General features: G+C 46.5%; 1 protein-coding gene across 2 annotated transcripts in view; it reads left to right on the top strand.

Moving 5' to 3' along the window:
• The window catches only part of gus (gustavus), a 37559-nt gene that overhangs the window by 11555 nt on the left and 6480 nt on the right, over positions 1–19524 (top strand). The window contains exon 1 of one of the 2 annotated variants that reach the window (XM_065486896.1): positions 8807–9033. The exons of the other annotated variant lie outside the window; for it this stretch is intronic. Within the exon in view, the coding sequence (XP_065342968.1) occupies positions 8843–9033 (191 nt within the window). The 5' untranslated portion in view covers positions 8807–8842. Of the gene's footprint in view, positions 1–8806; positions 9034–19524 lie in introns of those variants that run through there. 2 annotated transcript variants of the gene reach the window in all.

Raw genomic sequence — 19524 nt, 5'->3', positions numbered from 1 at the left:
CGACAGAATGTGCGCTTTGTGTTGTGGCTTAACGGATGGGCAACGCATCCGCGGCTGCTGATGAGACTTATGTCACCTAGATGTTATGCTAATCACCACAACTTGGGCGTCTCGCAGCACTGTGGTTATCACTTTGACCTTGTTAGTTGATCTTGGATCAAAAGACGACACTCTCGCATCATTTATTTTTATGCAGTCTGCTTATAATCAAGTGCCGTCGGCTTAATTCACTGCTTCGTCTGATCGAATTTTGATGGTTAACTAAATTGGTTTTTTTTAGCAGGGTTGCCATAATGGAGAAAAATCAGAAGAGCATAGATCCACCCTCTCTAAATAGGCTTCATATCAGTTCCTTGTAAACTAATTCCTACTTTTGAAACCCAATACTGATAATTTTGCCTTGATATATTTTTTAAAAAAATACTGCAAGGAAAATTCAACTTGTAGTGTACAACTTGAAGATTCGATTAAACCGTTTTTACGCAGCACGTCTGCAGTCCAGTGGGAGAAACAGAGATCTCGCCAGCGACAGTAATAATTGATGATACATTAATAAGCCCTCGGGTCGTTTTTCCTTCTTCTCTGGAGTGGCGAGAAAAAGAAGTTGGATTATAATAAATTGTATTTTCAGCGGCGAACGCCCGTCACACTCGCGGCCAGAGTATTTCCGCGTATTTTAAAATGTTTGTGCGCTTTCGCCGCGGCAAGGTCGCTTATCATTTGGCCTGACCTTGCGCGAAACGCTTTTAATCACATGTATTCAAAATTCGCCGGCGAGCTGCCCAATTCATCCCGCCAATAATTTCGCCGCAGTGCAGGGCATTTTGAAATTTTTCTAAGTTGACGGACATACAACTTGGTCCGAAGGCCGCTTTTGGGAGTGTTGCCCCTAAACGCGCGCTGAGTGACCGCTGTCGACGCTATTTGTGCGAGGCGAAGGTGTTTTGAATCACAAATATGGAGTTGAATTAATGACGACAGACTGCAAACCTACTCGCCATCTTCGAACGCAAGTAGCCCATTGATTCACTGATTTGTGATTTCTAGGTGTGTGAAAAACGATGCAGTGTGGCACATTGAATCAAAATCGGGAAACTATTTAATGGTGAAGAATAACACTGATCAAATTTTGATTTATTTGCGTGGAGCACTCATTTTATCGCGTGGAAGGTCTCGATTTGAATATTCGTGTCCTTCTTCAGGCCATGAATTATCGTCCTCGAAAGCACATCTCTGTGTTGATGAATATTCTAGAAATATTTAATTTCGAATAACCTTTTTCCAAAAGTTGTCAGTGATAATATTCTTTTCTTTCTGATTTCAGGTGAGTTTGCTCTGCCGCAATCGACGTTTTGCATACGTAAGTGGTGGAGAAGGTCAGTAGTAGTTAGCGTTGGAGCGTCGAACGGCCGCCAGGTTCGCACGGCGCGTCTCTCTGCGTGAAGCCGTGGTACGGTTGTGTCTTTAGCCGCACGATGGCGCTCGACTCAAGTTCGCGGCGCGCTATCGACTTTTCCGAGTCTGGCTGCATGCTTTTTTACGGATCATGTTTGTCATGGCAATGGCTGGAGAGCTGGCTGGCTGGCTGCGCGTTCCCTTCTCTCCGCCAGCCAGCACGAAATCGACCGTTCAAGGTTGGATTCTGATCTTATGTCAGCGCAATTACCGCACACGGAATAAACCAAAAAGCGAGCGAGCGCGAGTTGCCTGGCAGACCTTGGTGCAATGCTATTGACCTCGTGCCCATTGATTGGGCCGAATGGGGCAGCTGCTGGCTTTTTCGGACGCTGCACCCACCCCGTTGCACAAATCGCGCGTGCACATCGTCGCGCAGCTGTGTCGTGGGCCGGTTTGGGCACCAGCTGCCCGCGGACCCACTTTGTCGCACAAAATTCCGCCCTTTTTATACTTCCGCACTGAATATTCAAATGTTTCGCCGCGGATTAATATCGGACGGCCGGCCAGCTGTTCGTGTTCATTAAAATCGCATGTTGCGCGCTGCACAAAGTTTACACTCTGCGAAGGGTTCGTGAATTTATTTCTAAGCGTTGAAGGTGTTCGCTTCAGTAAAAGAGAATATCTTTTCTATCAAGTTTTTGAAGGCAACCAACACCAGAGTTTAGAGTTTCTGTTTGACTCTGGTGAAAAAATTAAGTAACAATCGATCCTAAACTTTATAGTGGCATTTTTCCCTAGAAGGAAAGTTAAGGGCGATTCATTATTCCCCGAAAAGTCGTTTTCGCAAGGATCTCCCTTCTTTCCTCTCCATTCGATAGCATCTGCGGCCGTTCAAAAGCGCTTGTTGATGTTTCGGCACAAAGAGGCAGGGAGGGAACACAAATTTATAGCATCGTAAATTTGTAAAATCATTTGGGAAAGCCTGGCCAGCCGTCCTAGACCCGCCGCGTGGGGTACCTAGAATTTTGGAACACAAAAAGGCTGCGTTTCTCATGCTGGCTGACTGGCCCATCCTCGGAGCAATTGTGCCTTTTAAAGGTTGAAAAATCTTTTTTGTTGCCATGTACCCCAGGTATGGGTCGGTCGGATTCAGCCATCGTGAGCGAGTCAGGTAGAGAATGTTTTTTCGAATCCCCTCGCTCGCTCGCTTTGGCTCAAGATCACCTTGGCTGCGGGATACGTACGCTGACCGAGGAGAATGCTGGCTAAATAATAATAACACTTGGGTCTTGATTCGGGCTCTACACACGGGGTTGTCCCTCTGGGGTCTGACGGACCCAGCCAGGATCCCGACCGCTTCGAAAATGAGCCGCGGGAAAAATTCCCGACTGACAACTCCTCTCGGTTGTTGCTATTTGCGTACTCGCACACGACACGCGACTTGAATCAAGATGATAGTGTATCAGTGCTAAGTGTTTGTATCGGCTCGTGGAGGAGTTTCGACTCGTTGGCCTCACGCTTTCGACCTTTCAGTCCGTGGAAACCAAGTCCACAAACGTGGTTTGCGACGACAACCTGCTCAAGTGCGCTCAAAATGACTATAAATGGCTAAGAGCGATTCTTGGTCGTTGTCTCTTTAGAGCATGAACCCTGTGAAATGAGCCGTTTGTCGCGCTCTCAAAACAGCCGACAAAATTACTGAGCGGATGATGACGTAAAGATTTACTCAATAAGTATTCAAAATAGGGTTTAATGCTAGCGATTTCAGCAAAAACGTTCTGGTTTGCATTAAATTACTTACTATGTTGTTACATTTTGCGGTTGTCCATTAAACAGACAGCGCACAAAGAACTCCACTGTTTGTGTACCAATCCATCAAACTGATCCTATTTGCATTGAAAGGACCGTCCTTGTGTATCGACCTCAGCCATACATCTTTGTGCAGATGTCTTGCGAAGCCGAGAAACGCAAAGTTGATTACAGTCTCACTCTCAGTGAGAAAAGAATACAAAGTTTCAAATCCCCTGTCGTTTGACAGCAGAGCCATGCGTCTCCTGAAAATAAATAGCTAGCCGGTATGATCCCTTTGGTCGGAAAAGCAATATTCCAACTTCTTCAACACCAGGCTGTGTGCTTTTCGCTTCAATTCGTACCGCGCGTTGCACTTTTTGAGCTTTTTCACCCGTTAGTTGCCTGCTGGCGCGATGGCTGGCTGGCTCTGGCACGGTGCAGTCACAAAAAAAACGAAACAGGAACTATGCTCAGTACATCTCAAATTTTCGTATCGCGTTTCTCGGTGCCACGGCTCGACCAATTTTCGTTTCGCGTTTTTCGCTTGCAATTCTAGCGATTCTGTCTGTCTGTCTATCGAACAGTGTACGTTGTTCCCCTCGGCGTGCTGCTGCTAAAAGGGATGCTTTCGGGGCGCACTATAATGATAAGGGGAAGCGGGCAGAAAACGAGGGATGTGCACTTGAAACTTTCTCCCTCCGCCCTTCTTCTCTCTGTGCGTGCACGTTTTTTGTGAGGAAAGATATCCTGCTGAGAGTTTCTCGTCTGCAGTTTGGGAAGACGACGGGCAGAAGAGCACTCTCGGTTTCTAAATGCGTCCTTTCGTTTTCGTTTTTACCCAGTTGCACGCGTTCCCTTTAATCCACGCGTATTTCGGTCACAAAAAACGCCGAATTTATTTTTCAACAAAGAGGCGCTAACAGTTTATTTTAAAGCTTAATCTTCCTCGGCACTGCAATTAAGAGGCTGAAAATAGTAGTATAGATCATTGCAGCAAAAAAGGAACAGTTGGAAATCACTTTTGCATACACAATGTGTGCCTTGTGCAACCAAACGAAAACAAGTTTATTTGGTTTCAGGTTCGTGTTCTTGCACAAGTAGTGCGAAAATTGCAAAGCTCGCCGACAAACAAAGAGCTCGATATTTCCTTGTTGGTTGAGAGCCTGCGTGAAAAGTCAAACTGCGTGTGATGGGGAAAAGTTTACGCAATGACAATTCTATTTGTGAATGATAAATTGATCTGTTCTATGCTTTGCATATAATATAGAGCTTAATCTGTTTTTTTTCCATTCTAGTTCAAAATGTGATGTTTTTAGCTTAAAATATAAGCATTAAACATGAAAATGGTCGACATTGAGCTTTTTTCGTGCAAAACAAAATAAATATTCCCCAGGCGAAATTCAAATATGATTTCCAACGTATTCCTTTCATCCCCAAATATTACAAGCTCTTGACAAAAAGCGAGACGTGAAAAAGCCTTTTGACGCGAAAGCAAGAGTTTTTGGCGAGACAAAAACGCTCCACTCGAGTGAATTAACAGTAATTCCGTCTGAATAAACTCAATTTTTATCAAAAAAGCCGACGCTCTCGAGTTGCTGTATGTGCTGGCAAAAACTGCTCTTTTCTCCAATCACACGCTGCCTCTCATGCTTTCTTTGCGATTGAAGCAATTCGGCTCTGATTGCAGAGCGTTTCAATACCGCAGCGCGCATATAAAAAAGGTCCCAGACCATATACCAGTGTATCGAATGTGCTCCGAATAAAGCGCGAACAAGCCGTTTTTACTGCCGCTTTATTGACGGCGCGCATTATTATAATACACACCAGCTCTCGGCGGCGGCAATGACATAATAAAATTTTAAATGTGTCACACCGGCGAGAGCAGCACGCACGCATCTCGCACACAAACACACGCGAAATTGGCTCTCTGAGTGTGGCGGAAAGAGCGCCGGTCCACATGCCCCGTTGAAAGGTTGCTCAAGTCAGGCTTTTAGCGAAAATAGCCTTTTCCGCCTGTTCTCGTTTCGGGCCCGAACAAAAGCTGCAGGAAAAGAACAGCCACGTTAATAATTTTACAAAGCTAATTTTTAAAAACAAAAATGCCCTCATTTTCTCCAAAGCTTATATTTTAAGATTAAATTTTCAGTTAGATTACAAAACTCTTTAAACTCTGCAAACAAAGTGCAAGTTTAAGTCTAATTGAAAATAAATTCTTTTCGCGGGACTAACACAGCTGGAGGCTTATTCTCGTCTATCACTTTTTCCACTTTGCGGTCATCATCACGAAGGACCGGAGCTGTCTGCTTGGAGCAAATCAAGTGCTAATTAACTTCCACTGATACTGACGCTGTCTTCGATCCAGGCTGATTTACACAAACACGACACGTAGAACTGAGCTCGAAGGCGGCTTTAGAACAGCATTAACAAACATGCAGCGCGCGTATAAATAAATTCGGTGTATTTAGCCAGCCGTGCGGTCAATAAACGCATGTGTGTGTCGAATGAGAGCGTGTTTGTGTGTGCCGACGACGAGGGACCACCTCGGCATTTCGGCCCCCTGTCCTGTCAAACGCCACAGCCAGCTCGCGCAGCTAGTAGTTTGGTACCGAGAGTGAGAGAGCGAATTGCGTGCACTCGCGTGTCGTCATGGAAACTGCAGCCACCCCGAAATATCACTATGGTTTCCACTACCACCAGCAGCAGCAGCAAGCACAGCGAGAGAGCAGAATGGAGGAGCTCCATCGCCGTCGTCATCATCATCATCTCGCGTAGTTGCTGGTGGGCTCTCTCTCTTTCTCTCACTGCAATGTCGCCTCGTCGACCAATATAATGGAAGCGTCGCACGGGACATTTGAGCGAATTCGACCTTGATTAGGCCGCATAATTTCTCATTTAGGGGTAAAACCTCCTTCTCGGCTCATTGCGAGAGTTGCGGTTGTTGAGCGATGAAAATAAATGTTCTCATCCTTCATGACCCTTTAAATTAACCAAACTGCTATCCCATTTCGAAAAATGCAAAATCCATCTGCTCGCCGACGTTTGCCAAGAGCAGCAGCAGCTATGTAACACAGTGTGCCTGTCTCCCGCTGTGTGTTTGTGTATCGCAGAGCAGCGGATTCGCGAGAGCTGCTGTTCTCTCCCTCTGCGGGCCGTTGGCAGTGTAGCATCAACGGGGTGGCGCAATATCATCATATTTGCCAGCGTGTGTGTGTAGAGAGAGAGAGAGAGTATAATAACCCATAGAGCAGCAGCAGGAGAGACAATGCGGCGCGCGATTTATTGTTTCTGCTCGTGCATGCATCCATCGCTGGCTGGCTCTCCCGCCCGCTCCATGCAGCATCCCTCGGCAGCCCAATTAGCTGATTACACGGGCGCCGAAATCGCACTGCATTGGCCCGTCGTTGGCGCGCGCGTCTGGGGGCTCCGGTATTAATAGAGTGAGTGATACCCCGCGTCTCCAATTCAAAAAACACGTACTCACCAGCGAGAGAGACCCTCCGCATAGGAGATAATGATGATTAGCCGCACTGGTTCGCGGAACATAATTGTTTTTCTCCTCTACTAGTTTGTGTTTTATCGATACATCGCGAAATTTCGCATCCTGTTTGAAATTTTGGACTGCGTGTAGTCGTTATTTATAGAATCTCTATTTTGATTTGCAATTAATCGTCCTGTAGATCCTTAATGTTAAAATAAATTTGATCCGACTCGTAAATCATGGCAAATACCATTTAATAATATATATTAAATTGATCACTTCATTTCTTTTAATCGGTTCAATTTTCCCATTACAACTTGATATTTCAAACACCCATATTTATCTTGTAAATGAAACAGCTCGACTATAATATGCAAACCACTGCTTGCAGTGATTAGCAATCTTGCAAATGAGTGCACTAGTCGCTCTCCAGCCGCGTGCAATTCTTCTCGACAGCGGCGCGAGTTGTTGTATAGCTCTCACTCACACACGCACTGCCACTACTATTTTGAGCAATCCCCAATGGAAAAACCGTAACCACACATTGTGAACGCTTGATCCCGATCCACGTTTTCATTTTCCGCGATGCTTTTCGCCGACGTCGCAATTATTATTGTTACTGTTGTGGCGCACACCCGACGGGGTGATATGCTCTGCAGGTTGAGCCTTATTGTCGCACTGTGGGCGTATTGCTGTGTTATTGCTCTTTGTGCAAAAGGAAACATTCTCATCTAACGTTTTTAGAAATGGGGGAAAAGGCTAAATTTAATCAATTTGGTGACTCAAATAAATTTAAGAAATCAGCATTTCGAATCTCCTATTGAAAATTTTATTCGTTTATTTACCTGATAGCTCTCAATTTTATCTTCTCTGAAAGCAAATTAAATGGTGACACTTTTTATTTTTAAAGTTAGCAATTATTTGCATTGCTAAGACCAGCTTCACATCAGCATAAGAAAGCCATATATACTGGATAATCGTGTGTGTCTTGAATTGGAACAATAATTCTCATGCACCCCAAAAAAGAACAAAGGGCTCGCCTTGACTTTAAAAATGAATCCAAGCTGGCACGAAGGCGAAAGATAAGCCGTCGCACAACGTCAACTCGGTTGTTGAATAATAATTCCGAACGGCTCATCTCCGCGGCTATAGCAAGCAAGCAAGGGTTGCCCCTTCTTATCCTTCAACCCTTTCTGATTGCTCATGCATATCAGCCCTCACTGTACGTACGACGCGCGTTCAATGCACGGAGCCAAGGGCCCAAGGCCAAGGTAGGAAAGAACACGGGACGACCCCGAGCACGAAAGAACCCTGCCCAAGGGAAAGACGAGGAAGGTCTCCGACCGGAGCGCAGATAACTGCCGTCTGGGGATGTGAAAAATAGTACCACCACTGCCAGCCGGAATAATTTAGTGCCAACGTGGCAAATTTAAATGCAATTTTCGTCCGCTCTGCCCGAATTCTTGCCAGAAATCGTAAATTATGAAGAGTTTCCAGGTCAGCTCGCAAGAATTTAAAAATAACTTAACACGTGCTAGTTCTAAATGGTTCATTGTGGCCTGTAATTATTAGTATTTTTCAAAGTGTTATTATTTAGAAGGAGTTATACAGTTGTGCATGAAATTTTATATTTCCCGGCTTAGGTTGTCAGCTTTAGCAGGCATTGCAATATAAAAAAGTCGCGTATATTTGAGAAAATCGTTTTTACTTGCCTTAAAACGAAACATTTGGTATGCAAAGAGGTTCTATACTTTCTCGTTTAAAAGCTGGCAACCTTTTTCAAGGTCACAGGTTAAATTTCGTGCTCGGCATTAGAATTAACGATCTTGGAGCCACGAGGGTGGCTTTGGACGAATGCAGATCGCGAGTCATCAGATCCTCGTTTCGGATTCAATGAACCCAATTTTTGCGATCTCTCACATCCCCTCGAGAAGCGGAGGTTTCGGGGCCGAAATTAATTTAGCAGCGGGGCTGCATAATGAGTTGGAGGCAGCCAGCAACCCTCTGGTGGAGCGAGAGATAAAAAGTCACCCCTAACACCGACGGGGAGAAAGGAAGGGGTAGAGAGCGAGAGAAGGCGCGGCGGCGTTCGGCGTTGAGCGGCGGAGGCAGTGGTGGGGCGGGCGGCTCGGAGAGAGAGAGAACACGGCGAGCAGTCGAGCGGCGACAGTGGCGATGCCAGTTGGCTGTAGTTGTGCTGCTGCCAGTGTAGTGGTGTTACCTGTGCCAGGTCTCTTGCTGCCTGCCCCTGCTTTCGGTGCTCCGTTCGCCGCTTTCAACTGCTGGAGGACGCCGCCGCATGTTGCATTGTGGAGTGGCCGACAGTTTGTGCTCCCCCTGGTCAATATGAGTATCATCGGCGCTGGGTGAGTCACACTCGGATTCGACCGACTTGTAAAAAATGTAAAGCCATTGGTAACCGAAATTCCCGATACGGTGTTCCATCTGACTCAGCTGGGGAAACCGAACTTGGTCCCACCGGCCTGCTAATCGATCCGAGTAGCCTCTAATTTTCCTGTTTAGTGGCGATTTTATTTCTTTCGTTTCCTCTCGAAATCCCTATCATTGCTGGAATTATGAAAAACAGGATTTCCTTTTGGCGCTCAGAAACGCCTGTCACCGACGTTCAAACGAATTTCTGTCGACGGGCACGAAATTTTTCCACTCTCGCAACAAAAACTTAAGTCCGGAGGCGAAATTCCCATCGAAAAGCTTCCCATTCCGTGAGCCGTGGCCCCTTCGGAAGCATTCCACGCTGGCTGCTGGAAATTTTTCACCGCTGCTGGCACATTCAGACAAAGCACATGGCCGCTCGAAAAAGCCTCCATGCAGTCTGCCTGCTCGGATGGCTGGTTGCGTGCTTTTTTCTCTCTCACACACACTCTGTGCTTTCGGTGCAGTGCCCTTGGCAGTGCAAGGGGATTTGACACAGGAGGATTTCAGTCTAGTGCACGCACGCCAGGCTGGGGGAGCGGCGGCAAGCAAGCATTGTGTGCGTGCGTGGGTGTTGGTTGAATCGTTCCTCTCGTGTATGTGTGTGTGTGTGTGTACCGTCGCGGGCACGGCGCACGAGACCGCGTTTGACGATGGCGAATTTCGGGCCCGTCGTCGGTTTTCGCCAAAAAGCAGTCAAAGCGGCGGAGCAGGGCGTTGCTCCAGGCTTTTGAAACAAACGCCCACTTTGCGGCCGTCGGCACAAATTGTATCGATCCGAACGCGCGCTGGCGAAAAGTAAAAGGATTCAGCCGTTTTGGCACGGATTTCGGACTGTGATGTGCCAATCGCCGATGAAAAGCCCTCCGCGCGGCCAGCTGCTGCAACCTGGCCTTCTCGGACGGATTTGAGAACAATGCTGAAATTTGCAATTCACGGTGATCAAATTCTTAGCTTGTAAAGGATATTTTTTAAAGTCTAGGATACATTTGCTTAATCCTCTTTGCGAATCTGTTTGGAAACAGACAAGAACTTAACGAAATCTGGACAGGATTTTTTTCGTCCCGCGCAGCTGCTGAGAAGAGATAAAGGGTTGCGAAAACGAACACCGTGACAATCGGGCTGCTAGAGTGGTTCTTTTCAAATGTTTATTTATTCCGGCCGGCAAGACAATCGGACTGGTGCGTCTGTTACGTCAATTGTTTCAATTTACATAAGAGCTGGCTGCGAGCTGGCTGGCGCGTGTCGCAACTGCATAATTGCCCAATGCCAGGGTTTAATTCGATGCCTTCGCACTCCCACGTCGTCGGCGGTGGCAGCGCAAAAATTGGCCAACGCCGCTTTTGTGTTCGTATTCAAATTGCCGATTGCGAAACCGCAGCCAAGGCCAAGGTCGCCGCGCTCCGACCCTTTGCAATAATTTCGGCGCACCTGGCGCGCTCTCAGGCCCGTTTCGCGCCGAATTGCCATCGGCCGGCCTTGGCGACCGCCAAACGGGAACGCGGCCTGCGAAATCCTAGAGTGCGCGCGCGAATCTATCGCAATTTTTGCCGTTTTCATCCACGGCGAGCCAGCCAAGCGGTGGCTTGCTCAAGTGCACGTTTTGAAACGGTTTGGGCTGCATTCAGGTTGAAATTTGCAACGCTTGCACCAACCAGTGTGGGAATCTCTTCATTAGTCGGATTCAGAATATTTGCCAAGTGCAATCAGCGTCTATAAAAGCCGCCTTGTTCACTGGATGTGACTGCAGTAATTCATTTATGAAATTGGCCAATCAGCAATGGTCTAGCCAAGATCTTAGCAAATGCAATTCAATTTTGTGAAAAAATCAACTGTAATTTTTGGTAAATAAAAAAATGAGAACAAATTATCACGCATCAAGAAATTTTCAAAATAAATATCAGAAAATCTTTGAATAACTAATATTTGTCAAAAGTGAGCCTCTAATTCATTAGTGTTTGAACTGTTTTCTCAGTACATGTCTTTCGACTTGGAAAAATGACCGGGTCACGAATCCACTCCGGCAATATTCCGAAACAGCTAACGATTTCCCCGTCCCTTCCGAGAAATATTTCGCCCGCCTCTGATTCAAGAAACAATTTCAATCGCAATAACGCAAAGTTTCCTGCACGACTCAGGAGGAGGAAGCAATCGGGATGCAAGCGGAGATTAATCATCCTTGTGCATCGGCGGGACGAAATCGCGAATGACACACGGAGGATTCGTTCGCATTCGAGGGGGCTAGGCCTTGAAGAAAGCTAGCCCGCGCGCCTTTTCGTCCGGTCGGCGGCCGTGGCTGCAGAGAAAGTGAAACGCAGCCTTGGCGTGTGAACTGCAGTAAAAACGCGTAACGCAATGAGAACCAGCCGACCGGGCGGGCAGGCAGCGAGCGAGCACAGGGGTGCGTGTGCATCAGCTGGGGGCGACCGTTTGGCATCAGCTGGCCGTTACAAAGCGAGCGAGGAAAGGGTTGTTGCACGAGCTGGACGCACGGCCGGTGGAGCTGTGCGCAGCGAGCGAATGCCTGCAAACCGACTATTAACTGGCCTTGCACTAACTAACAAGGTGCGAGTGTGTGTGTGTGTGTGTGTGTGTGTGCGAGTGTGTGCGAGTGTTGCAAGCAGTGCTGCACTCGCAACAACCGCCTCATTATTGCGACAATCAATTGTAAAACATATTTACACTCGCGCGAGCATACACACTCACAGGCAGGCAATTGAATCAAACGCGCGTAGATAAATATATGCATGGCAGCTCTCGAGGGAAGAGAGCAAGATGACGCTGGATTTTCACAACCTGGTGATGATAGCACGTTGCAAATGTTCTTCTACAGACCAACGCCGCTTGCGAAATGCTAAAAGATTTAGAAAAAATCCAAAGGCCGATTGATTTCCTTCGCGTGGAGGACGTTTGCCATGAGCAGAAAACTGTCTCGAATCGAAATATTAACAAACGTTTTACCCTACCAATATGGAGGACTTATCTTGATTTGTATGAGGCATGATTGTTGAAATTAAATTTATAATTATCTTAACACAAATCTTAAATGGGAGCTTAAAAACTGGGAGCGGGTTGACTGACTTGTTTAATTAATAATAATTTTAGAATTGATTTGATCTTTATTTTTCATTGGTGATTAAAGAATCTTGAAATATTGTTGGATTCAGGATTGATCTAAATTTTCGAATCGAATTTAAAATTTCGTACCTTATGTCTGGGAGAATTCACAGTAGAGTTGCTGCTATTTTTGCTTTGAATTCTGTTTTGATATCAGTTTTTCCCAGGGAATGCCATGCCGGCCAATTTAGGAAACAACGCAGTCGCACGATAATTGCATATCAGCGCACTTTTATCTCCGTCGGACACACACTCGTGCGTCAGTCTGCTTCCGTTTTTTTTTTTTTTTTTTAATTTTAATGCTGCAACATTTGCTGCCGCGTCAGCTGCTGCGGGCCCAAATCATTTTGTACGCTCACCGGCCATTTAAACGCGGCCGACGGTTGTTTAATTTGCATTTAAAGCCTTGCCGTCTGTTGGCGTGCGTTTTATGCCGGCCGAGTTTCCATAGGAAAATCGTGCAGCAACGAGTAAAAAACGATCAAAATCAAACACGCACGCCCTGCTTGCTCCTTTTTCCTATTATTCTCAGTCGGGAAAGTTTTATTTCTATTTTTCAAACAGCCTATGCCGCGAATAACTTTTTCTCACTGGCTGGATTTTTGTACTTTTTGGCCGCGCTGCAACTCGTCAGACTTGTCGCGGCAGCCAAGAGAGACGGAAAAACTTTTTTTACTGCTGCGTTCGCGCCGCCGCCGAAAATAGTACTCACTTAGCGAGTCGGTTAGCTGCGCTGGTGCTGGTTTTGCTTCATTTCCTTTGGCAGGAAGCATAAATAGATTACGAGAAGCCCAGACTTGCATTGCGGAATCGCAGGCTTCTCAGTTTCAAAACGCACACGCGTGAGAGAAACAACAATCGCGCACTCAGACTTGTTCAACGCCTCGCGGATTACATTATGAGTTGCGTCTGCGTCTCGATTTTAATGACTGCTGCGAGTGTCTGAAAGAAACCTCGTCTCTCTCTCTCTCTCTCTCTCTCTCTCTCTCTCTCTCTCTCTCTCTCTCTCTCTCTCTCTCTCTCTCTCTCTCTCTCTCTCTCTCTCTCTCTCTCTCTTTGATTTTCGTTTGTTTCGCGGCTTCAATCGCATGAGAAGATCCGACTGACAGCGGAGGTGACGAATTAAGGCAGAATTGCCGACTTCCTCGGAAACTTTGAGCAGCCGGCTTCTGTTCAAACACAGCATGCGGAGCGGAGGGCGAACGAACGAACGAATTCCGTTAGGTTCCCAAAGTCATTTCCAAACAAAGTGTGCGCGTTGCTTTAAATACTCGGCACGCACTTTTATTATCCCGGGGCGGCACAATTTTTTCCTCGCGCAGCCGACCTGCTAGATAAAAAGAGAGTTTGTGTCATCATCATTCATCTCGCTTTGTGCAAAAAGCCCCCGGTCCGCATCTTTTTCCTCCAGCCTGCGCCAGGGGTGCGTGTTTGTTGTTTTTTTTCGCCGGTTCCCATGGTAAGGACCTGTTATGGCTCAGGTAGCAGATGCCGTTCCAACGTCTGCGTGCGCTCCCCAACAGCCAGCCGGCAGCCCCGTTGCATCCCCCATTTAAAAATGTCTCTGCGCCGTCTTTTGTACTGGAATAACCCCCGAGAAGTGCTGCAAGCCGAACGCTCAAAGGTGGATTTCTTTCTCATTTGTCGTCGCTCTCGCGATTAGAGCAGCCACCAAGGCCATTTTCATCGGCGGCGAAGGCCAACAGACTTTCACATGTCTCGGCCAGCATCAGTCCGGTCACGCCGTCCGTCGACGTGTCCCTCGACCTGCCACCCTTGCTAAAACAATTTTTTTCCAGAATTAAAAAAATAAATGAAAAAACTGAATTAATTTTTATTCAAAAAAAGCACATTTGTTAAAGAAGTGAATGGCAGGTTTCTGGGATATTGATTTTATTTTTAGCCATTCGATTTTTTAGTTGCTCTGAAAACCAGTTTCCTGCTGTTTGCAAGAGCAATGCCAAAAAAATATTTGTGCAGGTTGAGTTGCTTGCGAAACGTGCCGTCGTTGCCAAGGTGAAATTTCGCAAAGTTCGCCCGCTCCCAGCGCGAAAACGGCCAAATTCACCAGGTGAAAGAAACCCGTGCGGAATCTCGACTCTCCGTACGATTTCAAGAATTCGTGTTTGCATTTCATTATAGCAAGTTTGCGCTTGAATTCGTCAATTTCGAACAAAGTACGCACTCTCGGGGCGAATTATCCGACGTGTGTGATTTCTCGCTGTTTGCCTCGAAACGACTGTGCACACGGCCGCTCCATAGGTGGAATGCGTTGACTCATTAAGCAAACCGAATTCCACGCAGCCTTTGCCCCCTCATGGCTGACTGGAGATATAGAAAAACCGGCCCCTGAGTGCGCAAGCGAGAGAGCACAGCATCAAGGTCCAGCATTGTGGCATCGGCCACCGCAACTGGCATTAACCTCTCCGATTTTCGCATTCTTTGCGCCAGGTCTCCTTAGAAACGATTTGGCAACAGTAGTAAAAATGGGAGAGATTTAAAGGTCCTTTCGAGAGTTTTTTGTTGTCATTGAAATTTTATAATAGTTCCGAGGGACGCCATTTTGACTCGTTGGTATTGTTGTGAGTTGTGCTATAAAAACCTTGAAGAAATAAAATTTCCTGGGTTTAATTGTTTTCAGAGGGAACCCCAAATAAAAAAGCGACAGTTTAAAATGCTTTCCTGCAGAAGGACGATTTTTGAATTTTCTTATCACATTTGTTAGAGTTTTTACGCCTTGAGGCGGTGTTGGGAAAGCGAAAAGTGGCAAAACGAGCGCCTGCCGGCCGGCGGCTTCCGGTGCTTTGGCGCGCTCACCTGCCCGCCTCATTCATGACGGTGGAAACAATCACACGTGCTGGGTGGTGGTAGGTTGGCGGCGGTGAGTGTCCGCTGCGGAGGTCACCCACTCGCAGAAGGCCAACACAGCGCTCGTTTTTTAAAACGCTCTCGCGCTCGCCAGATTGCGAAACCGAACAGGAAATTCCTGGCCGGCCGCGTGTGTCCCGACGCGTTCCCGCTTTTTGTGGCGGCCCCGACGGGAAAGACCGACCCGACTCGCGAGCTATTTCAGGCGCCGACGACTCTTTCTCTTTTTTTATTTCATTTTGCCCCGGCATCGGCCCAATCCCGCAAGGTCTAGGTTGGCCAACACTCCGTTCGCGCCGAAATCACACACGTCTGCACAGCCATTTCTCGGAACGGCCGCACAGAGCCTCGTTTGATGATAATTATGCTACATGAAACACGATCTAGGTAATCGCACGTGCAGCCAGCTTTTACACTCGATTTTATTGATTTGCCGCGAAGGTTGCCTGCTCTCTGAAGTGCAGCGCACTAGCAGGTCGCACGAACTCAGGGTTTCCGAATAGCAGCACACACGACGCGCACAGCGAGTAATGATGCAATTTGAAATTCATTTCCGGCTGCATTTGAATAGCTGGCTAGTGTTGGTTAATTTCAAATTCCGCTCCTAAAAGATCGGCTTCTGTGGGTGATTCTGATGGATTTATTTCCTCTTGCGCAGGCAATATGGAAATGGCGAGATTGGCAGCTCAGACGGCCATAAAACTTGAGAAAACAATTTATTCCCCCGCTCCGAACTTGGCCCAGCTTTGAAAAGTTTGTGATCTCATAAATCTGATCTATCTTGATGCCGGTTAATATAATTGGAAATAGTTGGCAAAATTTCCACACGCTCTCACAGCAAGTCAGTCTGGATCCGCTCTTTGCAGGCCAGCTGACTTTAAGAGCGCGACACATGCACTCGTAGCGACTGAAAGAACCCTCCGCCAGAGAAGCACGAGAGCGCGAGTACCCGCGACTGACGGAAAATCGCGCCTCTGCGCCGCCCGCCAGAGGAGAGCCTCTCTCTCTCTCTCTCTCTCTCGCGTCGATTTTCCCTGAAAAGTCAACGACTGGCTCGGCCCACCAGGAGGAAAAATGTGGCAAATTTTTTATTTCGCACTCGAAAAGTGGTCGGCGGCTGTTGGTTTCGCGGCGGATGCGAGGAATTAAGTGAAAAATTGAACGGCGCCTCAGGCCTTTTATTGAGCGCGGCGGCGCCAATTTCGGCGGGCGCGCAATCACATACATCGTGGCTGTTGCCGAGCCGCTTTTTGCTCACTTTTGAGTCGGATTTGTTGTGCCGGCACAACGGCGGTGCAAGGTTTGTGTAAATAAACGCTAGGTTGAAGGTCAGAGTTCATGCCGTATAATCGTTTTCTGGCAGACTGCCCTGCGAAACAAGGGGGTGAAAAAGTAGAAAAGAAAGAAACTTAATTTTCATGCTGGAAAAATTATGTGAGCTATTTCTAACGCAGAAAATGGTTGTGAATTTGAAGGGAATTTTGTGATTTTGTTATTAAAGTTCCCCACACATGAACAAAGGTGTCTTGCCTGACTATTGTGTAAAAATAACTTCATGTGAGAAATGTGGTCAAAGCTTGAGAGCACCATTCGTTAATATTTCAAATTATTAGCGAGATTCTGCCTCAAATAATTAATTTCAATTTGAAACAGATTTGCATTTATCTCGGCAACGAATTCCACACGTCTACTGGTGATTAATCGAAACAAATAATACACGGCAGATGTGTGGCGAAAACGTGGCCGGGCGGCAAGCGCGAGCAATAAAAATTCCGGCTGCGATCATTTTTCAGCGGCGGATTAATTCCGAGTGCGATATTTCCACCAAAAAAAAAAATTCGCGCACGTTTTCACCTCTTGCGTCGCTGGCGGCGGCTGCAGCGCGCCGAAATTGATTTTCCCTCTTTCGCCGAGCTCGCCGAAATGATAATGTAGACGGAGTGACACAGAACAAAAGCTTTCGGTAGCAGCAACGTTTCATTTCGCTGCAACATTTTGTCCCGAGCTGTTTTCCAGCACCGGCTCAGATTTGTGTAGTCTGCGCTCGGCTGCTGTTGGCCTTTGGGAACACGTTCCTTTGCACAACCAACCTCAACCGAGTCAGCCTGGCCTCACTCCCCGCTCAGTTTCCATTTTCAGACTTTGGTAAACACCGCAGAGACGTGTAAAACTGGATATTTAGGGTTCGAAAAATATGTGCACACACACATACAGGCGCCAACTGCTCTCATTATGTAGTAGGCTTGAAATTTCCAAAATCAAGTGAAAGGATCGAAACTAATGAATCATTAACGATTTTAACTGCTGCTTAATTCACACCTTCAAATATCACCTTCATTTTGAATTTACTTGTCTTACGACATGGATTCCAGACTATTCAAATTTTCGGCTAAGTCCTGTCTATATTGGCCTTAAACTTGTACTGGAGAAAATGATATTAATATTTTTATTTTGTTTGTTACCATTTTTAATCAACTAAAGAGACATGAATGCTGAATCTGTTCAGACAGTTAACCCCTTTTATAAATCATGGCGTTAATATCATAATATTTCAACACTTCATAAATTATTTCTAGTCTGAATTTTTTACAGTATATTGCTAAAATGTTATTAGACTTCCTGCATACCCCCTTCAAGCAGTCTGTTATACTTGTCTTTTACAATATTTCTTTCCAGTTTTGGCTTTAACGAACTCAAAAGCACTCTCGTTCGTTATTTTGAGCCAAAGCCTAGTCCCAAGGGTTGCAGCAGGTTCATTTGCGGTGGTTGTTTCGCGCGCGCGCGTGTATGCGCAACGCGTACTCTCACGTTGAGTGACGTCAAGGGGCAAATAATGTAATATTATTCATTGTTGGTCGGTTGGTGTCGCTTTCACTTTCATTCAGGGTCAGCCGTCGTGTGTGTGTGTGTGTGTGTCTCGGCCGCCTGTTTTATTTATTTCATTATTTGTAATGCCAATTACGGCCGATTTAATGCATATCGCGTCTACAGCAGCGTTTTTATTCATGAATTACAAAATCTCTGTCCAGGCACAATTATCATTCTGGCGTAGAATAGTTTGGTGTTGCATTATTCTGGCTGACAATGAGCCACCTTTCGGCTCAATTGCGTGAGCGCCCACCGCCTTCTGGATTATGTCTCTAATCTTGATCTACATTCGACCCGCAACGATTTAATTACACACAACAGCCTCGATTTCAAGCCCTCGAAATTCCGGGCCACGTGTGTGAACGCGAGGGTTGAAAGAAGGTGGTCGATTCGAGCGGGGCAATCGCGTGTGAATTTGGTAATGGCATGCACACCGCTGTTTCTTTTTCCCCGTTAATTGCGTGCCTCGTTCAAACCCTTTTCGACAGATTAGCAAATAATCAGACCGAATTTTAATGACTAGGGGCGTTTTCTGAGTTTAGGAGCAAAATTAATGACTTTTTATTCTTACGTTAATAAATAAAAAAGAGACGTGATACCTTTTTTATATATTTTAGGCAATTAAAAACGTCTTCATTCAAATGCCATGGGTTAAAATGAGTATGTGCTCTTCTGCAATACAGATGTGCCAAATTTACTGCATTTTCGGGGGTTTGGCATTGCGGTGAGCAACGTTGTTCATTCAAAAGGTGTATGAGTCTTTAATGATTTGAAAGTCATTTCTTTCTTCCCCCAACCCCTTCTGTTTCCGTATTGAACGCATTCGATGGAGCCAGATTGCATGTTGGTCGGCGATTAGGTTGGTGCCCTGCCGCGGCCGTGATTGCGATTCGGCCGCTTTATCGGCCGAACGTTGACATTGAACTGCGTCGCTCATTATCGTTTTCGCAGCGGCGGTGCTGCTAATTGCGAGCAAATCGAGCCGAGCGCGTTAATTAGCCACCACTGGCGAGGCACTCACTTGCACTATACACACCACTCTTGCAGACCGCGCACATAAACAAATAAACAAGCAAGCAAGAGGCGTAAAGCAGTATTTTTGGCCGCCGAGGAAAAAGCCGCTGGCACGGCTGCCCGGCCCGGCAATAATAATGATAATAATTCCCCCCTTTGAAGTTTGAGCCTTTTTGCCCGTCTGGCCGCGTATTTTCCCCTTGGCCTTGGGGGCCATCACTTTTATCCTTTCGTTCCGCCATCCCAGACAAAAAGGGTTTAGCTCTGAGTCACACTCGATTCGTCATCTTTTTTTCAAATTCGGATGCATCAGCTGAAGTAAATGCATAACTTTGCATTCCTATTGCATTCTTTTTCCTTAAAGTAACGAAGGCAGTTTTTTAGCTGTCTAGAAAATTGTCAGGGAAATGGCTACACCCACTTGCCTCCCCTTCCCCTTGGGAAGAAACCTTTTCAACGCTGACCAGGGTTCGTCTCAACAAACCAACCTGCTGTGAGATGTCTGTCTGTCTGTCTTTCTCTCTCTCTCTCTCTCTCTCTCTCTCTCTCTCCTCTCT

This window comes from Cloeon dipterum, chromosome 3 (genome assembly GCF_949628265.1).
Source record: "Cloeon dipterum chromosome 3, ieCloDipt1.1, whole genome shotgun sequence".
Classification (NCBI taxonomy): domain Eukaryota; kingdom Metazoa; phylum Arthropoda; class Insecta; order Ephemeroptera; family Baetidae; genus Cloeon; species Cloeon dipterum.
Note: the sequence above shows the minus strand (reverse complement) of the source record. Positions and strands in the feature narration are given on the sequence as shown.